A 21,163-nucleotide genomic window follows, 5' to 3' on the forward strand; every position below is an offset into this window, starting at 1 on the left:
ACATATTTTTTAACAAAGTATCAATCTTTACAATACTAGATATTTTCTAATATCCACTTAAACTTAATTTACAAACTAGTGTTAAAATGAGGTGTTTTAAAATATGGTGTTAAAATGAGGTGTAAAATAACCATGAAATATATATATAAAAAAGAAAAACTTTAATTTTTCTACCCAAAATAATGTACAGGTTGTTTCATAGGATGCCAGATAGTCTCGATTCCAATAGGTGATATTCGCCACTCAAATTATTACACTAGACATATAACTTAATCAATTTACACTACGCAACAATAACTATAGAAGTTCTTATAATCTTAACATAGGTCATGTAAAGTATTATAAATGATATAAAAATAATCTATAACCAAAATATACATCTATACCTATATAACTAAGATAAAGAATAGGGGATAGAACAGAAGTAGGAGATAGGAAAGGAGGGTACCCAAATCTTAGTGTCAGGATCCTTACAAATGGTCACTTGTGCTTGGGCTTTCTTTCTCATGTCGTATATCGGGAGTCCTGTTCTCTCATCGTCAAATTAGTCACTATGCTGTAACAATCACGATATATCCTTAAGTCCTTCAATAACTTATCAGTAACCTTCTACTCGACACCTCATGTCCCTTGTTTCCTCCATATGATGCTAAAACATATCAGAAGAGTTGTCACACATGTCTGTCCGAACCTCAACTCTGCTCATACTCTCTCTTTTGCCCTCAGGACTGCATGCCCTCCTATTGTTCTGAAGATTTTCTATGACCATATATGGAAAGGAGGTTCGAATAGGAAAATTCCAGGTAGAACAGACAATAGAACAAAGGGGAAAACTAAGAAAGGGAAATGGAAACAAGAATAAAATTATAAAATACAAATATACAATTACTATATACATATGGCATACAGCCACACTAGAAAAATGAATAGAAAAGAACTATAGAACAGATAATGAACAAGAAACAAACAAATGCAGATGAAACAATTCATATTAGAAATATATTATATGATTTTGGACAAAACTGATGTTAGATCAATGAAATAAGACATGGGTAAGAAAATCAGAAACCACAGTATCTGATGATCATGTCATAGACAATTCTGTTTCTTTTGAAATTTCCAATGTTTTGACATTGGAAATTTCAAAAGTTCTGTTTTATATACACCTTATTTATGCAATAGAATAGCAGACGGGCCAAACTCTGAGGATCTGGGATTGAACCCAAGCAAATAATCCCAGGAGTTTTTTTGGGTGGTCTGTTCCTCTCTCTCATCACCTGACTATCTTGTTGTAGGTCTGGCTGAACCCATGATGGGCATAAACAAAATGATCAAAACTACTTATCCTAATTCAAGCAGTTTTCTTTTTCTTTTTAATGATGTTCTTGCCATGCTGATTTTGGACATGAACATATTTGAAATACCGCTCATTGCGATGATGAAGTCCTTGTCTTTTAGTTGAGTCTCTTATGTTGAGTTAACCCATGTCAGGTACCAAAGTACTGTGCTGCATAAATGTTTGCACCTAATTCTAAGCAATTAGCACGAGCAAAAGTTGAGCACATGCAGCCAAGGTCAGTTCTACCTGTTATCAAAGTGGTTCAAAATGGACTATTTTGTTCTGCGACATGTCGGGTAAGGAAAATATATATACTGTTGTACTCTGTAGTTACAAGTTTGGACTATAAAAATAGCTTATCATGTTTTTAATGTTATAATTATATTTGGTTTCATTCCAAAAAAAAAGCAAACAAATGAAAAGACAAATAAGATTAAGGTTTAAGAAGTTTAAATTTTAATTGTTCTGCAGTTCAAATATTAAATGTCTAGTTCATTTTCAGGTTTTTTATTACCTCCAAAGATGGGCTAGAAGTCCAAAAAGTATTAATGTTTAAGTGGAACTTTTTTTTTTTGAGCGGTAAAAATGAAAGCAGAGAAATATATAATTTATGATTGTTGAAAAAATAAATTTTGATTAGTTATGAGTATTAACCATTGATTTATCAAGATTTATAAATAAACTCAGAATGTAATAAAATAACCTAATACAAATAATATTTGAATTTGTTCATTAGTTTTCTCAATGAATAAAAGCTACCACCAAATGAAAGAATTTTTTGATTAAAATGGCTGACAGTACTTTACAAGTACTTTACAAATTAAAAATAAATTGAAGAAACTAAATTTGTCTTCACATCTGTTAAAAGATTGTTTGTTCATGTACTGATGAAACTTTGAATTCAAAGTAAAAAATATATATTGGTAAAATTAATATAAATTAAATAGAATTATTTAATACACATCTTTTTTAAAAGAAGTCATTTCTGCCGTTTTGTTTTACATAGTTTTCTCTTTTTAACTCTAAAAATCCCTGGCTTGCTTGATTGCCATGAGAGTTAAAAAAATTTATTTCAGATTGCATTTCTAACCATGTCAACCATTTCTAATGCATCATATACTTCACTATGCATAAGCATAGTGAAGCATTTGATGCATTAGAAGCCCATTACTCACCAATTGTGCTTTTCTGTTTATACTATAATAAATGAAACCTAACACTAGTGTTGATTACTAGACAGCTCAATAAATCATCAACAATAGTTATTAAGTAAAAACTTTGTAATTTTTAGAATTAGTACTCTTCAAAATCAATTTTTTTGGATAATCAATACAGCGCTACAACAAATTGTCACCTTTAGCTGATTGGTTCGCGTTCGTAAATAATTGTATTATATATAAATCAATGAAATGCTGCGATAATTTCAATCGACGTAAATTTGGAGCTTTTTTTTAAGCTACGAGCAGACTGCATTATATTGAATCGGCGTTAATCAAGACAGCGTTAAGCAGGGTCTAACTGTACTTAAAATAAATTGTCTAACAATGACAAACTTTAACAAAAAATATCTTTCATGTAAAATGAAGTTTTATAGCATAATCTTTACAACAAAAATATCATTTAAAATTTTTAGTATTAAATTATACATTTAAAATAAAATAAAAATATTTACAAAAATATGTATGATATATTACTTACCTGAAGATATTTATAAATAACTTTATCTGTCCATTTAGCACATGTACAGATTTCAGGATGTTTTAATTTAATTGGTATATCAATTGGAGACGAATAAAGATATTCTATCAATTGATTTAATATCTGTTAAAAATTTCAAAAATTATTTCAAAGTTTTTAAAATATAAAAGAAGTAAAGAGATTGTAATAACAAAAATACTTTTTGTTGTTTAAAAAATGATTTTTAAACATTGAAATATAAAGAAACCTTATTATAATGAATTTATGTGGTAAAAAACACAAAAGCTTCATTAAGAAGTTGTTCTCTCTTCATGTCATGATAGCAATTTCTGTAAACTTATCATCTTATAATACTACATTTATTACAATTGAAACTTGTAATGTGGTGCTTTTGAATCCCTAAATAATGCTATCTGTGATGAGTCTGTGGTTGTGTGTGTGAAAATCAATCGTAGCTGGAACTTGGAGCTGCAGCTAACAAGGAACGATGGTGCCAAGCAAACATACTAGATGCCTGGTGATGACAAATAGAAACAAATTGAAGCATAGGACCTTCTTGGTAAATCTAGCAGTCAGTTGGCTACACGAGGGGTGGAGATAGTTGGACATTGCCATTTGTGCCTTATAGGCTACTTTTGTACAGTTCATTTCTTTTCAGTACTAACAAGTGTAAGTAGTTGAGGATAAATAAACTAAATTTTTTTGTCTTGATCAGTCCTGTCAATTCAAAGTTCTCAGCATTTAACCATACACCTGTTCTTCTGCAACAAATGTAGTCGTTTTGCATTGGTTCCCATACCAAGTTCAGGAGCAAGCTACCGACTGACCCTTTACTTTTGTTTGTAAAGCATCTGTACCATTAGGACATTTCTGAGTCAGGAAAGAAAGGACATTACTTTGCTACAAGCTGATTTAAATCAAAGATTAATAAATGTCTCTTAAATTGATGAACAATCACTATTTCATCATTGCCATTGCTACCAGACTTTTCTTTAGTACCCAACTGCTTCTTTCACTTATTTAGCATCATTGATGGACTGGCCCAATGGGAAATTGTGTTTAATTAATCAACAAGTAACAACAGTATATCATGTGGCTATTGGTGACAAATCATGCATGGAAAGGATACACTGTCTACTGTAGATTAGTTTTGCAGCACAGTATGTCTAGAGTTGTGTTCAAATGCCTGCCATGAAAAATCAACAGATACAGGATAAAGAATACATATTAAAAAATATCAGAATGTAGGTTTGTATAACAAACCAATACCAATATGCTGGAAACATTCCAATATGCAGATATATCAGTACTGGATCAATACTGGTTATATCTGTAATTGTAATGATATAAGTTTAAAATTTATATTTTAAATTTTAATTAAAATAAAAAATTAAAACAAAAAACTTACTTTTTGAAGTAGTTCATAATCTTGTTCTTCAAGCATAACATCTTTTATACTCATTAATTCATCAATTGCATCATTCAAAACTTTTCTACAAGTAATTTGAGTTTTTATTGCAATTACAACTTCAGGATATTTCTGATGAATATTCACCATTTCTTTGATTATCTAAAGATTAAATAATATAAAAACTAATTATTGTCATCATCAATTCTAATAATATAAAAAAAGAATGTAAAATTAATAAACCTTTATTTTTTTTAAATTATTTATTCAATTACAAAAATCAATTTTATATCAATATGTTAATTACTTAATTTTTCTTAATTATTTTATTTTTTGGATAATTCATAAAAGTTGTTGATTATAAACTGACAAAAAAATCTCAAAGAATCATATATTATTTTTTTATAATCTTAAAAAGTCATAAATATATTATTTTAGATAAGTGCTGACCGTATTTTGACTGATCTTTTTAAGATCTGAATCATCATAAGAACTCTGTGGCAACATCACTGGCCATAAAGCCAAAAGTTGCCACCAAAAGAACTCCAAAAAGTCAACACTGATTTGAAACCTTTTTCTTGGTTCAGACCTCATGATATTTACATGCTTTGATATTGTGTCCATTCAATATTACTGCACCACACCTTACGTAATCCTATGGAGACTTATGGCAGCGATGTATTTACAAATTTTTATTCACACAATATACTGAAGACATATACACCATCACATAAAGGTTGGCCACTTCGAGGAGCCTGTGAGAGTATGCCCACTCGTCACAAGGAGCATAGCCGAGGAGAAAGAAAAAGAATGATGGCAGACGGCCTGCACGTATTTTATATCCTCATGCCAGCACCACCCGGATTTTTCAGTTGCGGCGCTAAGGTTACAAATATTTAGGTCACTACACACTCCCCCACCAGTGACAATGAGATGTTTACAGTTATAAATATCATGGGCTGAAATGGACTAGTTCTGGCCTGTCATCTAGCGTAGTCACTCTTGCTGTCGATTCTTCACCTGTCTTCCATGAATTGGATATTAGAGGCAGCATACTGGACTCCTTATCTAGGTTTGACATGATAAATGCTGGTTTTAACTGGTCTATGTTCACTGAGACCTTTCAGCTGCTTTGTTCGATTCTGAAGACCTTGTCGTCTCTTGATACAACACAAAATAGAATCAAATAGATCAGTTGTAGAGAGTTCCTTACAATGTGGTCATGCACAAACACATGACTGCACAAGCTCAATTCCTCATGTACAAAGCAAGTTGTCTTGGTTGATTGTCTGGTGTGTGTTGGGCATAACTTTTCTATAGTGTTTTTAAGTTGACTGATAAAGTTTGCTGGGTCAGGACTGCTCTTACTTGGTGTAAAGAATTCGCCAGGCAATCTGAAGTTTTCCCCGTAAACCATTTCAGCTGTGGAGACCAGTAAATTTTCCTTGAAAGCTGTTCGAAGGCCTAGGAGAACTGTTGGGAATACTCTCGACCAATTGTCTTCTCCATGGCAATGTAGAGCTGCCTTTAGTGTGTAGTGGAGTCGTTTCAACCATGCCATTTGCCATTGGGTGGTATGGAGTTGTACAAATTTGTTTAATGCCTAGTGTTATTGACAGGGAGCAGAAAAGATTGGACTCAAATTGGCATTTTTGGTTTGAGGTCAGTCTGAGTGGAATGCCAAAGTGGCATATCCAATTTGCATAAAAAGTTTTTGCAACCGACTCTGTCGAGATATCAGTGACTGGAATGCACTCTGGCCACCTGGAATATCTATTGATGCATGTGACTATATATCTAAACCCTTGTGACAGGGAAAGCAGACCTACTATATTGATATGCAGATGTTCGAAGCAGGAACTGGGAGTGAGAAAGGTGCCTGGTTTTGAGTGGGTCTGCCTGTGCACCTTGAAGTGCTGGCACTGGGGACAAGCGTGCACCCACCTGGCAACATCAGATCTCATTGACTTCCAGCAATATCGCTCACATTCTAGCTTTGCTGTTGCATGGAAGCTAGGGTGTGCAAGCCTGTAAACCAAGTCGAAGACCTGGTGTCTAAACTTCTTAGGGACAAACAATCTGACTTTGTTTGTCGACACTTTGCAGTACAGTTGGCATTCCGAATTATCTATTAGTAGCAGCTTCAGGACTAAGCTGGTCGAGTTGGAGTTATTAAATAATGCCTAAAGCTTGTCATCTGTCTCCTGAGTTCTGGCCATCTCCAGATAGTTAATTGGCTAAATTGTGATAATTTCTATTCATGACAGCATGTTGGCTACAACATTTTCCTGCCCTTGATAAGCCATGAACTGGGTGATGAAATCTAGCTGCCTAACTTGACAGGGTGAATATTTGTCCAATTTTTGCATAAAAGCATAGGTTAGGAGTTTGTGGTCCATGTGTATTGCAAATGCACAGCCCTCAAGCATATGCCTAAAGTGCCAGATTGCCATATAAGACATGAGCCTATCATAAGCACTATACTTGCATTCTGCTGGTGTCAGTTTGTGGGAAAAGAAGGCTAGAGGCTTCCACTTGCTGCTCTGCTTTTGCTACAGGACAGCACCTATAGAAATGTCAGAAGCATCAACAACCAGTGCAGTTGGAGCTGTGGCATCGGGATATATCAGTGCTGCTGCCTGTGCTAACCTATTTTTGCACTCCTAAAAGGCTTTTTCTAAGTTTTTGTCCCAGTTATTTGTATGGTTGTCATTTTTTGTTGCCCCTTTAAGGTATTCACACAGCAGTGCCTGCGATTTTGCCATGTGGAATAAAAGCGTAGGTAAAAGTTCAGCATTGCCAGGAATCTATGCAATTCACGTATAGTTTTTAGTCATCAGTTGTTATGTTGGAGAGAATTGAGCCTCTATTTGGGCAAACCAAAGTGTCAGGTTAGCTTTCCAGAACAGTGGGGCTCTTACTGCCACCCAAGCGATTTCTGGTAAGTCGGTCGCCATGCTTCCATTGTCATCATTCGACATGTGTTCTCCGGCATGTGTAAAAATGCATAAAAATAAAAAAATATTAGATTATATTACAATCTAATATTTTTTTATTGAATACTGGTATTGAATACTGGTGGATACTGGTGGATGTCTGGTATTGAATTTTTATTGAAATATTTTTATTGAATACTGGTATTGAATACTGGTGGATGTCTCTGGCACTGTTGGTCTTTCGGAACTCGATGAGGAGCAGTCGATGTACTGTACAGGGTGGTTATAATTAAAGTTGCCCTCTCAGACCTGTATAGAGCCCATTCTCTTTGATGTATTTTGATGAAACTTGGTATATACATTATATGGACCATGGGGAAAAAGAAAATGCAAAAAAATAATTAGTTCAAATTTCTATCACTAGGTGAAAAATGGCACATGAAGAACAAGAAACACAAAACGGAAACATGCAAAAGGTTTTTATTCACGACATTTATTCAATGTGCAATCCATTTTGTGAAGCCCAGAAATAGCCCCCCCCAAAAAGGGATATGTACGAATTTGTTAAGGTCAACAGTAAAGAAAACAAATTGTATAAGTGTCGAGTCGGCGACACTGGACTTTGACGTCAATGCTCATAAAGAGTAACAGGAAAAACAAAATTTTAGATAAAGAAAATTCAAAAAGGAAAATAAAAATTTAAGATGTAGTTTAGAAAGCAAAACAAAACTAGAAAACATAACAAAATGAGCATAGGTGTCACAGTCCATGATTAAATGCAATCAGAGTCTAAAAGACGGTGTCAGGTAGACCTTTTCTAGCTGACCTTTCCTGCACCCTAAATGGGTCTCCATTTACACCTGGAGACAGGTGGGAGACCAATTGGGAAGCGAGGAGAAGAAAGTTTAGCCAATTAGCAGCAAATGGATCTCAAAAAACTTATAAAAACTCTGACTTCAAAGACAAAAGAGGAGCTTCCACTAAACTATCTGTTGTGTTCGTTTACCTCCATTAGTGGTGTTTCCATTCATCTTTTGTGCACTGTCTCTTCAGATTTCAAACTTTTACTCGATGTTACTACAGGGCCCCTCCAGCGTAGGACCAGACCGAAACCGAAGACAACTCCCGAAGACAACCTAAAGCTCTGAACTTAAGGACCACGGCTAAATTTATGTAAGCATTTTCGACAAAAATAAATGGTTTCTATGTGAAACGCTTGTCTTTTCTGCCTACTCAAAACCGCCACCCACATATGTATAGCCCTTAGCCATCCCGACGGTTAGGAATAAAAATCTCCCCATTTCGGCAAACTTACAATTTGTGTCAATCACATCTTCAAAGTACCTTACAGCGTGTTCAACAGTAGCTCGATAGGTTTCTTGAGAAATTGCAGCAATATGGCATGTTGGTCCTGTTTTGCCACTTGCAGTACAAGTTCCATAATGATAAGTTTTGGAAAAAATTTTTCTCCTGCAGAAATCTCTTCTGCATATCCTGAATCATCATCATAGAAAATTTGGTTGCATTTGGACTGCTACATACAGTGGCGGGGCAAGACCTAAATTTGATGTGGACAGGGTACATTTTGCGAGGCCATCTGGTAGCGCAAGAAGACAGATTTTATAAAATAAAAAGCGTCACTAAAAAACTAAAAAACTAAAATAAAAAGTTTACGTCACTACATTGTGTCTTCGAACAAAAAGAAAAGAAAAGAAAATACAAAACACGGTTTCCTCAAGATAGAAATAAAAAGCAGTTGAAACTGTCAAATTTTTATTCATAAAAATGCAAACTATATTTTTGACTAACATTAAAGAAAAATTAAAAAAAAAAAAATTAAAGAAATAGAAATTTCCTACTTTTAGCCTTATTGGACTCTTTAATAATTGTATTGTAATTCAGCTTAGATGCTATATACGCTTCAATAGATAAAACTGCAAAAGCTGAAAGTCTTTCCTGACCCATTGTATTTCTTAAATAATTTTTTATTAGTTTTAATTTTGAAAAGTTCCTTTCAGTGTAGGAAGTACTTACCGGTTTTGTTAACAAAATTCAAACGACAATGTAAATATTTGGATAAATTTCTTTCAAGTTATTTTCTATTATGTATTGGAGAAGCTGTTTCACATCTTTAATGAAGTTGGGTAAATTTGAGATCATTGTTTATAATTCTTCATATAATTTGTAAGGTTGGAAGTCACTGCTCCCACTCTCTCGCAGGACTGACAGTAAATCTTCACAGTTTTTTAATATTTGCTATTTTGGAATATTTTCTAACTTGCTTAGATCATAGAGAAAACCAAAATTTTCAAAATGTTGATTTAAAGACATAAATCCATATTGCTTATTATAAAATCAATCATGGTGTTAAAAAAATCTGTTTCATACCTGCTTTTGGGAGACTGTATAGGTTGATTGCTGCCTTCATAATCGAACATCCTTTCCTTTTTGGCTACCCTTTCATTTTTAAAGCTTTTTGGCAGTTCATAACTGCTATTCTCAATAAATTGACGAGCGTCAGACAAGTATTTTTTGAATCCAGCGTGAAAGTAACGTAAACAAACAGAATGGAAAATCCCCAGCTCTGGCTGGCGGGGATTCCCCGCGATAGTAACGCAACGTCAGCAAATGTTGCCAGACTAAATAAATTTGGTATGTCAATATATTTATCATTTTATGACGAGTTAAAATTTTTTTGTTGCATTCACAGCTTTTAAGTAATGCATAAACCTTTGAGGCACGAGGCCCCTTGGACTGCGAGGCAGTAGGCGGTGGCCCACGTCACCCACGGCTTATGCCGCCTCTGGCTACATATTCTTCCAGAGTGTTAAATAGTGACACTTTAATTATGATCATTCTGTATATAAATTTAGCTTCTCATCTAATTTTAAAAGAAATTATAATTTCCTACCTCATACTGATCACTACTGATGATTTCTTTCATAATTTTTGAAGTTGGTTTATAATTCACTAAATAGTTACAATTTTCTTCTATGTGCTTTTGGCCAGAAATAAAGCCTTGGCCCAAATCGTAACTCTTGTACATGTGAATTTTAATTTTCCAATTTACATACTTTTTGAATAAAAGCTATAAAAATGTAAATTAATAAAGATGTAAATAACAAGAAATATTTGTAAATATACTTTTAAATGATATTTTTAAAAAATTTCTAAAAGAATTTTTTTATAAAATTGTATATTTGAGAGTAACATAATATTTAAGGGTTTAATATTATAATTTTGCAATCTTCAAAACTGAGAAAAAATATGAAATTAAACATAAAATTGAAAGTTTGATTTATATAATATTTATATTTAAAGAGCAATTATTTATTGTGACATTGTCACAATGTTCTAAATTCTTTTAGTGGTGTCTTATTCCTGTTCATTATACTTTTCCTGTTACCAATACAGTTGTGTTGGTTACCTAACTTTGTTTAGGAGAAAAATTTTGAATTGAAATAACATGACTTCTGGTCCAAACCAGAGGTTCGTACACAGTTAATCTGAACCTCCTGCTCCTAAGCTTTCCGTATCTGGTCTGTGGCTTTATTAAACCTTATTTATTTTCTTTTCTTTACTTTCCTTATACTATCTTCCTGTAGTAACAATTTTACTTCCGTTTTCTATTTACTTAACCACGCGGTAGTTAGTCGACACATGTGGCCTGGACGGTAATAAAAACAAAAAGGGTGTGACACCGAGGGGTCGAGGGGTTACGTCAGAGGAGATAGGAGGACAGGAGCGAGAGGAAGGAAGATTTTTCGGAGAGAGAGAAAAACGGGACGAACAGAAACAAAGAAAGTTATTAAGGAACGGATCCGAGGTTTTTTTTTTCTTATTTATTACCGCCAGTCACCCCTTCGAACCAATTTTCAGTCTTATCATCTCTGTTTAATTCTCTTCCACCTTATCTTTCTCTAGGGCCCTGTACTTAGTTAAGCTAGATATAAGTTAGAATAAGTTCTTTGTCTTGTCGGCACGCGGGGACTAATTGATGACATTGTTACGCGCAGTCCCAAATGTATTTGTATTAGTAATTAGTAAGTGTGTGTAATCGTTTCTTTGTAAATTATTTATGTTCGCTGAAATTAATAAACCTCTTTTTTTAATTCTATCAAAGCCGAGCGACTCTCAGGGTCTTGTTATTTCATATACTCGGCTAACAATGGCGTCCGCGACAGGATTCTGTTAGTAACGGGATACGGTTTTTATTGTATAGAACGTAGCATTGTATTATCGTGCCTGTAGATTTAAGGCCCTACAATTTGTAATCAATTGTATTATTTTTATATCATTAATTATGGATGATTGTAACCAGAACAATCTTGCTACATCCTCAGGAGGCGAGGGTGAGGGGATCCCTCCTGTAGTCACAGGGTTTCTAGGAATGGTTCCCATTTTTTCTAATAGTGGCAGTGATTTGGTTAATGTCCGCCAATTCTTCAAGACCATAGATAATATATCTCGCCTGGCTGGGTGGAACAGTGAAGTGAAATTGGCTGTCTTACAAGCTCGGTTAAAAGGGGGGCCATTATCGACGTTCTTCAGCTTGGCTGACCAAGATCCTTGTACTTTTGAGGGAATTAGGCAAAAATTAATTCAATGTTACGAAAAGCGAGAACTTAAGGAAAAGAATGCACTCGACCAACTCTTAAGTATTAAGCAGAACCATGATGAGACGGTATGTGACTATGTCATCCGCATGAATACACTGTTGTCGAAGGCCGCTTCCAATAACGAAAAAATTGGTGCCTTGAGGGATGACATTATTAGAGAGAGATTTATAAAGGGCCTAAGGCCCCAGCTAAAGGGATACGTATTAAGGAGAGAACCCCAGACCTTAGATCAGGCAATTAAGGAAGCGGAGAGGGAAGAACGGGTCGAACTCGAGTGTAACGTTAGTAGAGAAAATAAATTTGTACACACCATTGAAATAAAGAACCCAACCGCTAATGAGGATCCGAATGGTGTGATGAATATTGTGAAAACAAAGGAAGACGATAGACTTGAAAGGTTGGAAAAAATGGTGGGGTCGTTATGTAGTACTGTTAATGGTTTGGTCGAAAGACTGGGTGGAAATCTAGATAAAAATAAGGATAGCCCGAACCGATCTGTCCTAAAAAGGTGTTACATTTGTGGGAATCCTCGCCACCTGGCCCGCCAGTGCCCTCAACGGAATATAAATGATTTAAACTAATTACGGGGCGTGATGATAGCCAGTATCACGTCCCATGCATCGAGCTAACCCTGGCCCCTAATGTGTTCTTCTCTAAAAAGGGCCTTCCCCTCATTCTTGGTGATGCTTATGGTACCAGTATCAAGTTTCTGGTCGATACGGGTGCGGAAAGGTCCGTGCTAAGCCTGAAGATCGCTCAGAGCGAGATATGGAGTAGGGGACCGAACGGTGCACTTCACAGGAGTTGGAAACGACTACGAGGAATCGGTGGGGAGGTTATCGAATGCGAATGGGAGTCTAATATCAAGATCGAAAGAGGAGGGAGAACTCAAAATGTTCAAATGACTTGCATGCACTTGCCATCCGAAGTCGAATACGAAGGAGTATTGGGTATGGATGTGTTAAACAGGTTCCCGGAAGTATTAATTGAAACAGGTGAGAATGTAACATCTTGGAATAGAACCGAAATTGATGACTTTTATCAGTGTTGTGGATTCAGAAGGGAGGAATCCGATAATACGATGGAGGTTAATTTATCCCATTTGAAAGACTACGAAAAAAAGGAAGTGGAGCGTATCTTTAATGAACACCCCGGATGTTTCGCACGGAAAATAGAAGATTTGACCGGTACTAAGGAATTTCTTCATACACCTATCATTAAAAGTAACCAAATAATTAATACAAAACAATATAGAATACCGCAATGTTATTTGAGTGAACTAAAGAAAATGATAGTTTCATATCTGAAGGCGGGGATTTGCGAGGAGAGTACTTCTGAATGGAATTCCCCCCTTCACATTGTCCCGAAGGAGTCCGGCGAGTTAAGGGTTACTCTCGATCTACGAAGAATTAACGAAGTAACCCAGTCCCAGGAGTTCCCTCTAGCCCGTGTGGATGAGATCTTAACGAAGTTTCAGGGAAGCAAATTCTTCTCGGTAATCGACCTAAAGTCTGGATATTTCCAGATACCCATACATGAATCAACACGTCATTTCTTTGCTTTCTCTACTCCTTGGGGAAAATTCCAGATGTGCCGCCTCCCGCAAGGTGGAAAGAATAGCGGGAGGTATTTTCAATACGCCATGTCTAGGCTGTTGGGGAGATTCATAGATATCAATTGTTTCGTCTTTCAAGACGATATTGTGTTGTTCTCCCAATCCTTTGAAGATCACGTGAAACTCCTAAGGGAGGTAATCTCTATATTAGACAAAGCCAACTTGAAATTGCACCCAAAAAAATCGAAATTCATGGTGAAAGAAGTGCGGTATCTGGGACACATCATCGATAGTAAGGGGATACGACCTGATCCCTGCAACGTGGATGCGATTAAAGAAGTCCAACCCCCGCGTAATGTGAAAGACGTCAGGAGTTTCCTCGGAATGGTGGGATTCTTCCGCAACTTTATCCCAAACTTTGCCGAGATTGCTCTTCCTCTTACATATCTGACTAAAAAATATGTAAAGTTCTTATGGGACGACCAGTGCCAATCAAGCTTCGAAAAATTTAAAGAACTATTATCTAAACCCCCTGTGCTATCTCATCCCGACTTTAAAATACCTTTTTTCATGCACTCGGACGCTTCAGATACCTGGGCTGGTGCGGTCTTAGAACAGGAAAGCGAAGGGAAACTCATTCCCATTGGCTACTTTAGTAGGAAGTTCCGTGGGCCCGAACTAAAATATTCCACTATCGAGAAGGAATGCTACTCAATAATCTTAGCCCTCCGCCACTTTAAACATCTTATTCTTGGTCAGAAGGTCACTGTGCTTTCCGACCACAAACCTTTAACCTTTGTGAAAAATATGAAAAATCACAATAACCGCCTCATGAGATGGGCCGTAGAATTATCTAATTTTGATTTGGTCATTACGCATGTTCAAGGGAAGAGTAACCCAGTGGCTGATTTATTGTCTCGACCACATGGTAGTAGAGAAGAAGCCCCCTCAAACAGCGATGTCATTAATTGCATCAGTGAAGAGTTGTGGAAAAAGGTAAAGAAGTCCCAGATTGGGGACAGAATTTTTGGTCCAATGAGAAATCATTTAATTAAATTCCCACCCTCTTACAATGATTACCCGAGTAGTGGCATACTTCCTGAGTATCAAGTAGATGGTGATGTATTAGTCCACGTACGACCGGGACGGTTTGGAATACGTCAATGGAGGCGTGTTTGTGTAGGGGAAACAGCAATTAATGACGTAATTAAAGCATTCCATGAATCACCATTAGCCGGACACTACGGCAAAGAAAAAACGTGTGACCTGATCAACCGTTACTACTACTTCAAGAAGATGAAAAAACTCGTCGATAGATTCGTGAAGTTCTGCAAAGTTTGCCAACAACATAACTTACATCAAGGAAGAGCCCCCTTTCAAGAAACGGAAGTCGCTAATTATCCGTTTCAAAAGGTGTCAATCGACATAATTGGCCCTTTAAATCAAACACATAAGGGTAATCGTTATATTCTCACCATAATTGACATGTTTACTCGATACACAGAAGCCGTCCCTTTAAGGGACCAATCTGCGGCCTCTGTAGCCAATGTGTTTTTCGAAAGGATAGTCTGCAGATATGGCAGTCCCGAGATCATCATCTCTGACCGGGGCACGAATTTTACGTCCTCCATCTTTAATGAAATGTGCAACATCCTTACCGTCAAGCACAATGTTACGACATCATATCGCCCTTGTTCGAACTCAGTTTGTGAACGTGTGAACAAATCCATCAGTAACCTTTTGGCCAGAATATCAGGCGGCAGCAACAACAATTGGGATACCTTCTTACAGACTGCTGTGTTCGCTTATAATAATGCTACACACTCCTCTACTAGTGAGTCACCTTCATTTCTTCTTTACGGATTTGATCCTAAATTCCCTCATGCGTTCCCTGTTGAACAGACAAATGACTACCCGGGTATTCGGGAGTATCGTGATTTCCTTATGGATAAGCTACGATGCATCCGTGAATCGGCATACGAATTAAGTCGCAACCGTAACAAACTTAACCGTAACCGCATCAACACAGGGAGGAAGGTGAGGAGCTTTGAGGTAGGGCAGAAAGTTTGGATGTTAAGGAAAGGGAAGAAGCAAGGCAAGTTTTCTCCAAAATATTTAGGTCCTTTCCGTGTCTCTCGCCTCCTGGGGCCTGTTAACGCGGAAATCGAAAATTGTAATAAAAAGGAAAAACTTGTTGTACACATAGACAGACTAAAACCGTGCTTCTCAAACTTCCGTGAGCCTAGACGGAAGCGTAACATCCCAATTGGACACGAAGGATCACAATCCGGAGAGATCGAGGAGATTGAAGAGGAAGAAGACATCCCTCACCTACCCACTGCGCAACGGGCGAGCTACAATAGGTATAATCAACATAACCAGCAGCATCAAGGAGACCGCAAGGATTCGGGTAATGAGACCATGCTGGAACAGAGGGGTAATATCTCCCACCCGTATAACTTACGGGGGCAGAAAGTGGACTATCGCCGGCTTCACTTTGGAAGATGAACTGTAGTTCATCATCCATTAATGGTTGTGTATATCCATATTAATGTTTCTGTTAATTGTTAATATGTCTTTTGGTGGGGACGTATGTGGCTTTATTAAACCTTATTTATTTTCTTTTCTTTACTTTCCTTATACTATCTTCCTGTAGTAACAATTTTACTTCCGTTTTCTATTTACTTAACCACGCGGTAGTTAGTCGACACATGTGGCCTGGACGGTAATAAAAACAAAAAGGGTGTGACACCGAGGGGTCGAGGGGTTACGTCAGAGGAGATAGGAGGACAGGAGCGAGAGGAAGGAAGATTTTTCGGAGAGAGAGAAAAACGGGACGAACAGAAACAAAGAAAGTTATTAAGGAACGGATCCGAGGTTTTTTTTTTCTTATTTATTACCGCCAGTCACCCCTTCGAACCAATTTTCAGTCTTATCATCTCTGTTTAATTCTCTTCCACCTTATCTTTCTCTAGGGCCCTGTACTTAGTTAAGCTAGATATAAGTTAGAATAAGTTCTTTGTCTTGTCGGCACGCGGGGACTAATTGATGACATTGTTACGCGCAGTCCCAAATGTATTTGTATTAGTAATTAGTAAGTGTGTGTAATCGTTTCTTTGTAAATTATTTATGTTCGCTGAAATTAATAAACCTTTTTTTTTATTCTATCAAAGCCGAGCGACTCTCAGGGTCTTGTTATTTCATATACTCGCTTTCCATATCTGGTCTCAATCCTAAGCTTCTGTATCTAGTCTCAACATTCAACTATAAACTCTATTCTTGAGGTTAAAGAAAGACAGAAAGACAGACAGACAAACAGACAACAGTGGGAATTTACAGGTCTACGATTTTTTCAAATTTCAGGGCAATTATGGAATATTGTAAATAAATTTTTAAAATTGGATTGTTATGATTTTGTTATGATCATGTTTACATAAGTAATATTTTCATGTTTTGAATTTAAAAAATTGAAAATGCATTTAAAATACTTCTTATATTTATACCTGTGGCTTTGTCAATTGTTTCATTTATTAATACAATAAATTCATACATGCATATACAATTTATTTGATTGTGTCTTTTTTACTTGTTTGTATTTCTAGTATTCTTCGTCTTAACCATTTGACTATATGATGACATTTCTAGTTGATTGTTCATGCTACCTACCCACTGTTCACAATTCTCCCCAAAAGGAATCAGAAGGTAAAAAAGGAAATAAAAAAAAGAGTTTTTGGATGTACACAAGGGAAAAGATCCTATTTATAAAGTTAGGAAGAATTTTAAAGTGTGTAAGTGCAACTTTGATCAAGTCTTATGCATTAATTGTCAGAGGAAACAGAATCAAAGGGAGAACATACCCAGACAAGGAGAAGAGACTTGGTGTACAATTTTGGACAGTTTGAATTTCAGTATTAGATTTGAGCTATATTACCAGGTCTTGTCAGATAAATGAAACGTTCTATTATTAATTGCCTAAATTGGAAATAATATAATTAAATAACTTACATTCGTAATTTGAGTTCTTCGGTGTTTTAAGTGTTACAATTCTGTTATTCAAACAGGCAAAGATTTGAGACTGCAATTAATTCAGATATTTTTATTTACTGTTAAAGTATCATGTCAGTATGAGGCTCTGGAAATGTCCCTAAATCCTACTAAATTCATTAATATTTAATATTTTTGTTTTCTATACAAAGGAAAAAAATAATAATAATAATAAATGAAGAAAAAACTTTTCTCAAAATCATGTCAAAAGAAGATTAGACAATGTAAGTCCCAAGATCAACTATCTACAGTTAAATCAAATTAAATGTCAATTTTGACCCTTCTAAGTTGAGATCTTGTTACACTTAGAAATGAGTGACTGACCACTTAGAAAGTGAGAACAAGGAAAAGCAACTAATCGGAATGGTTGATCAGGGACAAAACAATAAAAATCCAAAATTCCAAGGATGAGGAGCAATTTTTATAAGTGCCAGACTTTTCTTTATTGTGTCTCCAGCCTCACCTCTGACTCTCACTGGATTGACATCAGTTCCTCTCTGGATCATTGCCCCATGAGTGTTGAGATGATGAAAGTACCCTTCTCTCAGGACTCTCTTTTAAAAGAGAAGACTCAGAGGACTTTCTCATTACTTATGAGGATACGCAGATTACTGAATTTCTGTAAGCTCCTTTTGTGTCAATAAATTAGGATGAATATTTTGTAACCATTGAGTCTCTCTCAGTATCTGTCACACCCATATACAAATCTCCATCTCCCTTCCATTCTGACTTAGATTTGGCAACCTCAGATAGGTACAAAACTTTTTGTATTTTGGGTCATTATTGTTATAATCCCTAATCAGAACATTCTGTTACACAACAGAAGACAATTTTAATAATTAGAAAAATCTTTTTATAAAAAAAGGTTGTTTCAATTATTAAATATTTGTAATAATTTGTAAAATTTGTAGTTATTAAATAAAAAATAAATTTATTTATTTAAGAGATATGAAAATGAGTGTCAAGAAATGCAAGTGATAAAAATAGATCGAACATCAAATTCAGAATTTAGAATATCTAAAAGTATCTTGGGTAAAACTGCATCAAACACCTGATGGATATCTAATTATAGTGTGGGGAATTACTCAATTATGTGGGGAAGTACTCGATCTTTAGAGTGTTCCCCGTGCAGGAACAAAACAAAAAGAAACTTCAAAGAAATAAATCACACACTCTATGACTCCAATGCAAGGAACTTAAAGTTTATTTTAGTCCTTCCAATCACTACTCTCTCCCTTCGCTATAACAGACACTAAAACAAAAGAAACAACACACAAAAAAAAAAGAACAATCTCGCGACTCTATCATCTACACGTCCTCTCTCTCTTTCTTTCTTCCAAAAAAGTCCCTCTTCTTCCGTTGAGCATGCACGATCTCCCTCTCTTCCGCCTTGATCCAGATTTTTTTTTTTTGTTGTCATCGAAGACACGGCCCATCCTTTCTTTACCCTGCGACCCACCCAAGGATCTCGCAATAGAACATGTGATCTTTGGACCACATATCTCCCCTCCTCCCATTAACTTTTACAACAGGAAGCTTTTATGCTATGAGGGCCTGTCCCTCCTTTACACCGTGAACCACCCAAGGGGTTGGTTACGAGCCAGTTAGGCAACAGAACAGAGTGTATGTAGATAGTTTAGTTTCAAAATTTTTTAAGATTTCAAACTGTGTAGAAAGTAGATTAGAAACAGTTGAATAATAGAGTAAACCACAATATTGGGATGAATTAAGTTTAGAAATTATGCCAAAGTAGAGATAAGCATGTAAACAATATTCAAAAGCTTTATGCACAGTTGGAGAAATTGATTTTGGATGAAAAGCAGTATTTTCCTTTGGACTACTTATAAGCATGGTGGTATGTCACTGAGAAGGTATAAAACCAGTTTGCAAAAAATGAGTAAAAAATCTGAAAATAATTAATGCAGAAATAAGTTTTGTTTTAGAATAAAAAAAGAGTAGAAATAGACAACAAGGGATTAAAATGAAGTTATCTAAATTCTTGTATTTTTTATTCCTAAATTATAAATAAATTACTATTAAATAAATAATTAATTAATAAATAGTGCACTATTCCTTAACTGAATTAGTTACGGTATGAGATTGTTCAGATCAGTGATTTTATATAAAGACAAGAAAGCCAAAAAGGACTATGGACAAATATTCAATGTTTTTAAAATTAATCTATAATTTCATTTTGTTTCTGTTTGGAACATTTAGCAAAAAAGGAACATAATTAGTTTAAATTAGCAAGAACTCACTGTATAATTTAATAATTTCAACTAATTTTTTGTCAGTTTCCATTACAAATTCCAATATTAAACTTTAATATATAAATATTAAAATATGTAATAATTTTGAATTAACAACTGATTTTTTCAACAGAACCAAAATTAATTTAAATTTTGAAAATTCATAAAAAAATTTTTTATACAAAAATCAAAAATAAACTATAATAAGACATAATATAAAGAAATGATACATACCTTAAAAAGAAATACATATTGAAAAATATTAAAAAGTCGTACAATTAAAAGAACATCAATCACAATTTTGTTATAAGCTTCTAATATATTATTCATTGAGAGTGGTATTAATATGCATATTGCTAAGAGCACACAAAAATCTATTTTATTCCACCAACTTTTTAGCAATTTCTTTAATTCTTTAGATAATAGCTAAAATTATAAATTATAAGAATTTTTATTTTATATATACATATATAAACCTAGTATGCATTCAGGCTAAGAAAAAAAAATACAGGATTTGTTTATTACCTTTTAAAACCCCTTTAAAAGTTAAAAAAATTGTTTCTGTTTAAAAAATAAAATAAAAACAAAAAAAGTATACTCAAACTTATATATTTTATACAGGCAAAATTTAAAAAATTAAGAGATTTGAACACCAAGTTTATACACCAAGTCCACATGCATTACAGTCATTATAATTGATGATGACATCATTCCAATTACATCAGTATCCATGCTAATATTTTTACATTATTTCTATCAATTTTACAATGTTTGATCCATAGATACTGAATGTGTTCCAAAGTTCATTAATTTAAATACAGTGGGTGATCGGTTAATGAACATAATCCATTCCAAGACTTTGTTCGCTCTCCAAATTGTTTGTTAACTGATTATCGATTTACCATAGGTTTTTACGGGAATTTGATTAATTCATTCTGGAGACCCCAAAAAATAAAAAATATATACTTTCTTACTATGTTTATTTATATGTAATAGTAAAAATACATATATACACAGTCTTGCATTTTTATTAGTCATGTTTTTTCCGTTTGTGGGGATTAAAGAATCTGTCTAATGTCAATTGCTTTTCTCTCTTCTTCAGGATTTTTCAGAAGTAATTAATAGCATTGTAACTGTAGAGATCCCTGAGCCTATTAACCTCACCCTGGTTTGGATGCCATTCTAAGACTGTTGTTCTGACATCTTCCCATCTTTTTCAGAAGAAAACATATCTTACCAAGTTTCTTGATGTTTTTCATTCAAGAGTTCTCGGCATTCTTCTGTCATTAGATCAGTTTCAGGTTCCATTATGAGC

General features: G+C 34.9%; 1 protein-coding gene across 5 annotated transcripts in view; it reads right to left on the reverse strand.

Annotated features, from left to right (window-relative positions):
* LOC136980015 (sperm-specific sodium:proton exchanger-like) overlaps positions 1-21,163 on the reverse strand; it is a 127,376-nt gene that overhangs the window by 49,468 nt on the left and 56,745 nt on the right. For 3 of the 5 annotated variants that reach the window (XM_067276060.1, XM_067276058.1, XM_067276062.1), the window contains 4 exons: positions 20,083-20,274; positions 10,293-10,469; positions 4,446-4,607; positions 3,038-3,160 (listed from right to left, as the gene is read on the reverse strand). In XM_067276060.1, the coding sequence (XP_067132161.1) occupies positions 3,038-3,160; positions 4,446-4,607; positions 10,293-10,469; positions 20,083-20,274 (654 nt within the window). The remainder of the gene's footprint in view (positions 1-3,037; positions 3,161-4,445; positions 4,608-10,292; positions 10,470-20,082; positions 20,275-21,163) is intronic. The other 2 variants (XM_067276061.1, XM_067276059.1) reach the window with 1 other exon arrangement.

Source organism: Centruroides vittatus, unplaced genomic scaffold (assembly GCF_030686945.1).
Source record: "Centruroides vittatus isolate TY-2023 unplaced genomic scaffold, ASM3068694v2 contig_658, whole genome shotgun sequence".
Taxonomy (NCBI): Eukaryota; Metazoa; Arthropoda; class Arachnida; order Scorpiones; family Buthidae; genus Centruroides; species Centruroides vittatus.